We start from the raw sequence: 6,369 nt of genomic DNA, 5'->3' as shown, positions 1-6,369 counted from the left end.
GCCGTGTAAGGCGGCTGAGTGTGAATAGAAGGAATTGTATTTCGTTCGCTTTTTCTTTGCACACCACTAACATCATCAGATTTAATCTTTTTTTTCTGTGGCTTTACAAAACAAAAAAATTTTGCACTCTATATCGATACACTGGAAAACATTTTAAATATCTCATAGAAATAAATAATTAAGTTAGATACATACCCCTTCTCTAGCTTGAATATCAGCATCTGGGTTGTCACTTGGTTTACGCTTCTTCCTCTGTAGTGCCTCAAGAAAATCACAATTTTTTGTAAAACATTTAATAAAATGTAAAACATTATACAACTAGTTACTAACCTCTTTTCTGTTCATAACATCATCATCACCATCATTGCTTTGCTTACACTTTCTCTGCAGTTCATCATTTCTTGGTTTACTTGATGAAATCTTTTAAAATACTCACTTCTTAATGATTTACCTGTTTTCTCTCTCTCAAAACTCTCTTCTTACTGCTTGCTCCCTTCTCTTTATCAATGCTTTTATCTTTTCCACTATCCTCATCTTCTTCAGAAAGAAGATCAAATTTTGGTGTAGAAGGGCGTGGAGAAGGAGATTTATCCTTCAAAGATGATAACAATTGTGGTTTACAACAGGCTTTTAAAAGGATATTTGAGAACTTATAAAAATACTAGATATATGTACCTTTGGTGTTTCTTCAAAGTAATTACCATCATCACCACCAGTTTTTTGAGTGTTTTCATCATCTGCAGCGTAGCTCCCATCTTGTGTGTTTGATGGACGGACAGAATCTGCAGACTGGCTTTCTACGAAATCTTCTCTAGCAATATCTCCATCAACATTTTGTTTGCCAGCCTGCAACAAAAAAAAAGAACATATAACAACATCATTTTTAAGGTTTTACATTCTGTTTCAAAAGGGTTTTAAAAGGTTTAAGTCACTATGGTTGCCCTTTAATCAGTGTTATGCTGTAAATCCGTTAAAAACACTTTTTAAACAGAAAAACTTTTAAAATAGATACTGACCTCTTCATTTATAACCTCTTCATTTCTATTCTGTCCATCTTCATCTTCGTGAGACTGCAAAGGGAAAAGAAAAAAAAGGACCTCAGTTTAAAGAGTTTAGTGTCGAATATATGCGAAAAGGTGCGATCTTGTAATCTTACTCCTTTATCCTTATCTTTCCCTGATGTGGTTTTGACAGCTTCTTCAATGGCTTCTAGTCTTTTGTTGAAGTCATCTAACATAAAGAGGATTATGTCAAGTTTTTCTGAATCTGACAAATTTTTCTCCATTTTCTCTTGTTTCTCAAAGTCTGGCAATTTTTCCCCCATTTTGTCACCCAACTCTCCCAAAGCACAGTAAATATCAACTAATCTTGTAGACCATTCTTCTTTCTTCAACCTATAGCCTTTCATAACCAAGCCAATAACTTCTTCAAAATCATTGTCATCTTTATCAACCAAATGCTTATATTCTTCTGGATCTCCAATTATTGTTTTGACTTCAACCTACAAAAATAATCAAAATCCATCAAAACAAAACTCATCAAATATAGATAACCAATGAATAATCAAAACTACACTTTTAATAGAATTCAAAACTTACACAAGTTGCTGTCTTAATAGCTTCAACAACATCATCAAACCTTGCATAACGACTTGATTGCCAATTGAGAATCAGTGGATAGAATGTTCTTGAAAAATTACATCTTATCGCAAATTTATCACCAAAAATTGGAACAGCACTCAAGGCCCATATATATAATGCCATGGGAAATCCCTTGACACTATACTGACCTTTGAACCAAGTATTTTTATCGAATTTCTGAATGCATGTGGCGAGAATGTTATACGCTTCCTTGCCCCATGGTTGGGCTGTATACATCTCGAAATCTGATGCATGCTTCAGCCTAGACAGAGGTATCTTCTCTGTTGAATTTGGTGTCATCAAAATACCTTCTGTTAATACCACTGCAGCGAGGCATTCCTTTTCCTTGTCATCCAAAGGTTCTTCACCCTCTTCTGGTTCATTAAATAGTCGATATTGAAGTTGAGTTAAAGTGTAATCTCCTCTCACCGCCCAAGAATATGGTTCACTAATTGGATCTTTTCCGTTATTCCTTGGTTCTCTATGAATAGGTTCGCATTGAATCCCTATGTTTAATAAAACAATGATGTTAGTTTGTTCAAACTTTGCCTAATATAAACTGTTCTAAAACCCTTTTAAATCCCTTTTAAAACTCTTTTAAAACTCTTAAAAGGTTTTAAAAGAGTTTTAAAAGGGTTTAAAAACTTCTAAAACAGGAAAAACCCTTTTACAATAGTTTTAAAAGGTTTTAAAAAGGTTAAAAACCCTTTTAAAACCCTTTTAAAACCATTTTAAAACCCTTTTAAAACCCTTTTAAAAACCTTTTAAAACTATTGTAAAACCCTTTTAAAACCATTTAAGAGTTTTAAAAGAGTTTCAAAAGAGTTTTAAGAGGGTTTTAAAAGGGTTTTAAAACATTTAAAACGGGAAAAACCCTTTACAATAGAGTTTTAAAAGGGTTTTAAAAGAGTTTAAAAGAGTTTTAAAAGGTTTTTAAAAGGGTTTTAAAAGGTTTTTAAAACCATTGCAAACACTTTATAATTACCTGTTGTAAGGAAGAACTCTCTCATGGAAAACCGAAGAGGTTGCATGTCGACTGTAAACCATAAGTTTCTCCCTCTTGTCTTCAGCCTTCTCAGCATCAAGTAGTGGAATATTTTCCCAGAAAATCCAATGTCTCTGGCAGAAAGATTGATGATGTGCCCAAGGAAGGAAGATTGAAGCTTCGTGAAAGATGCTTTTCCTAATGTATGTTTAACTTTGGCAACTAGGCTTAAGTCCGAATGTTGACATATGTTTGCTCCAACAATTGGTTCTAAACCCATACCATATGTTGGTTCTGGTAGTGCAAGGGGTTCAAAATCAGTTGATGCCATCTGTTAAAGAAACACACTTAATTAGACTTTTCAACGGATTTACAAGAGTTTTAAAAGGGTTTTTAAAAATCAACATCACACGTTATCGATCTGAAGTCATCTTATCAACACACTTTATCGACATAATTCAACTACGACCGATCTAAAAATTGATATCAAATGGTTTAACAGGGACTTTCAAAAAGTGTTTTACAAGAGATAACAAAAATCCAAATTTACAAGACTTTACTAATTTCAAATCCATATCAAACACAATTATCGATCTGAATGCATCAGATCTGAATCTGGATCGATATCAAAGAAACTGAAGAGGCTTTTAAAAACTGTTTTAAAAGAACATAAATCCAAATTTAAAAGAGTTTACATATTCCAAATCGATATCAAAGAAATCTAAAAGCCCTAAATTTAAAAAAGCGATAGTCCAAATTGATAAACCCAGAAAGAAAAAAAGAAAGAATGAACCTGCCTGCGATAGAACCAGAATCAATGTCGGGAATTACGTATACGAGAGACGAAAGCGCAGAATCGCCGCGAAGAAGGATCGAGAATAGCCGCGAAGAAGAATCGTGAATCGCCGCGCAGAATCGCCGATGAACGAAGGAGAGAGAATCGTCGGTTGAGGAAGGAGAGAAGCACGGCGAAGTGGAGAGAAAATTAGGTTTTCTTCATTAAGGGTAAAAAAGTCTTTTTCACCAAAAAAGGGGTACCCTTAAAAATGGACCCTTCCCAAGGGCATTTTTAAAAAGTGGAAGGGAAAAAGGGGCATTTTTGCTTTTCCCCCATTTTTTTTATCATTTTAAATACATAAATTAAGTATTTATACAGTATTGATATTAAATCCAAATATCAGATTTCAGTTTGGTTTTAGTTTAGATAATTGTGTGTATATAATCTAGACATATTTATTTTAGAACGGAAACTACATCTCCTCCCATCCCATTCCGTCTTGTTCCATGTACCGTCCCATTCTATATTTTAAATGATTACTCGTTAGACAATGTTTATTAATCGAGATTGGGTAAAAACTTTAGATAGTATACCCAAATTCTCCGTTAAATACTTACTTTTATTTAGTTAGTTGAAATTATTCAAAAAACCTATTTAATTGTTTTCAAAAATATCCAAAATTTTAAAAGTATCCATTCCAAAGTAACTGATTACATATCACATAGTCAACCTTTTAAAAATATATATCTTTTTTTTTGGTGTGAAAAGGGGAGACTATATCTCCTGTTTATTAGAAAAACTTAAGAAAGTAAACTACAAAGGAAAGTTTCGAGGATGCGTACAACCCACGACATCCTCTAACATAATAGGCCGGACAGACTCCAGACATGCTACAAAAGAATGAAAACCTACAGGTAAAGTAAACGCATAGTTCGCTAATCCGTCGGCAAGACGATTAGCTTCCCTATACACGTGACCAATACGGACTATCCAATCTCTCGATATAAAGGCATAGCACAAACGTACTAGGAAAGACAGCGGATGTGAATCCCCAATACCTGTCGTAAGAAAACCCACCACCATCTCTGAATCCACTTCTAACTCCAGCCGCGTGATACCCTTCTCCCAAGCAGTATATAGGCCATAGTAGACACCCCAAAGCTCTGCCAATGGTGCCGAACAGATACCTATATTCAAGACAAAACCACCAATCCAGTCCCCATTACTATCACGCAACACGCCACCCGCTGCTGCCAGTCCCGGATTCCCGTGAGAGGCTCCATCCATATTCAACTTTACCCAACCTTCACCTGGCTTCGACCATGCAATTAACCTGACCTCCCGGACCACCCGATTCTCTTCCCCCCTTACCACCTAGTTCGCTGCATAAACCCCACCACTAGATCCTTTAGAAACTTCACCCTGTCCCGGAACCTACTCACACTCCCAAAGATGTCCCCACAGCGCCACTTCCAACTCCACCATACTGCTACCGCAAATAACGATGCCCATGAGTGCCCATTTCTCTCCACAATCTCGCGTAAGTTTCCATAGAGCCACTCTAATAACGAAGCATTAAAGAACGACCGATGTTTCCGTTGGGGACTAACCTTGATGCGATCGACGGACGCGGCTACAGTATGGACGGGGAAAATGCTCTCGGGCCGTTCAAGCTAGGAACGACTTTCCTCGGACAAAGCGCGGTGATTCGACTTAAGGATGGAAACAAACGATGGAAATGAGAGATGAGAGAAAACAAACGAGCGGATTGGGAGGTCTGGCTTTTGGTCTCGTTTGCGGAAAAACGGAAGAGGTACGGATGGCTAGGTTGCAGAACAGCTAGCGAAACGAGGAACAAATTGGCTAGAAGTGATGGAGACGATTGATATGCTCAAATTTACCCTAGAGCTACTCAGACATAATCAATGAAACACAAAACATCTTTTGAATAAATTGCATTAAGAAAGAGATTAAAGAAGAAGTAAAGGAGTTCTGAATCTTCTCTGAAGGAGTCTTGATTCTTTTCTCCAAAAGCTCTCTAAAAAATCTCTCAGGGTTTTGTTCTCAAAAGTTGCAGGGAAAAATAAAACTTAGGTCTAAACAATGACCCAAAAATCCTATTTATATTCCTAAACACGTCTAGGGACTAATGATGCAAATATGGAAAACTTTGGGGCAACTTTGTAAATCTTCAAAACTTGTGGGAAAACTTCCAATTTGTCTTGTGGACTCTGCATCGACCGATGCTGATGTTGTGTCAATCGATGCATCCTTTGAATTTGCCTCTCAACTTCGTAGCTCAGCCTCAATGCTTGATTAAGCTCCAAATCTTACTATTTAGCTCCATTATCCTATAAAGACTCAAAAGACTCTAAAAATACCAAAAAGACTCAATAAATAAGACTTATATCATGGCTAAAAACACCTAAAAACCATGATATATCAATTTCCCCAGACTAAGCATTTGCTTTCCCTCAAGCAAAACATAAACTTAGCCCTGTGAAAGAGGTTTGAAAACGCAGGAACTCATTTTCTTTTTAAAGTAATGCCATGATCATCCAAACCATAATCCATATGCTTAGCTGATAAATCCAAATCGAACCACCATGTACTTCTCCGTTGACTTTCATAGCATCCCAAATTCAAACCAAATTTCACTACTTCCTCCATTAAGCCTTCATCGGTGGGTCTCATCAATTTGATTAATGTCAAGAACCTTCTAGACTCATTCCCGTACAATACCATAAAAAGCAAGACATATCTTTTACCACATGTGGTACTCTTTCTCTCTCCCAGACTTATTCTATTTTATCTTCCTTAGAGCTTTGCTTTGTTTTTTTTTTCTCAAAGTTGTAGGCGAATAATAGGGTCATCGGTAATTTACCTACCCCTCACTTCCAAGCTTTGTATGATCATTTGACTCAAGAGTAGAATAATGAGGTCACACGTAATTTACCTACCTCTCT

The 6,369-nt window shown here is 36.3% G+C and overlaps 1 protein-coding gene across 1 annotated transcript in view; it reads right to left on the bottom strand.

Moving 5' to 3' along the window:
- LOC104772618 overlaps positions 1-3,085 on the bottom strand; it is a 3,592-nt gene extending 507 nt beyond the window's left edge. Inside the window, exons 1-8 of the mRNA XM_019241900.1 lie at positions 2,626-3,085; positions 1,599-2,146; positions 1,157-1,501; positions 1,017-1,070; positions 676-846; positions 452-592; positions 331-384; positions 196-252 (exon numbers count right to left, since the gene is read on the bottom strand). Coding sequence (XP_019097445.1) covers positions 196-252; positions 331-384; positions 452-592; positions 676-846; positions 1,017-1,070; positions 1,157-1,501; positions 1,599-2,146; positions 2,626-2,956 — 1,701 coding nt within the window. The 5' untranslated portion in view covers positions 2,957-3,085. The remainder of the gene's footprint in view (positions 1-195; positions 253-330; positions 385-451; positions 593-675; positions 847-1,016; positions 1,071-1,156; positions 1,502-1,598; positions 2,147-2,625) is intronic.

The sequence above is a fragment of the Camelina sativa genome, chromosome 20 (assembly GCF_000633955.1).
Source record: "Camelina sativa cultivar DH55 chromosome 20, Cs, whole genome shotgun sequence".
Lineage (NCBI taxonomy): Eukaryota > Viridiplantae > Streptophyta > Magnoliopsida > Brassicales > Brassicaceae > Camelina > Camelina sativa.
Note: the sequence above shows the minus strand (reverse complement) of the source record. Positions and strands in the feature narration are given on the sequence as shown.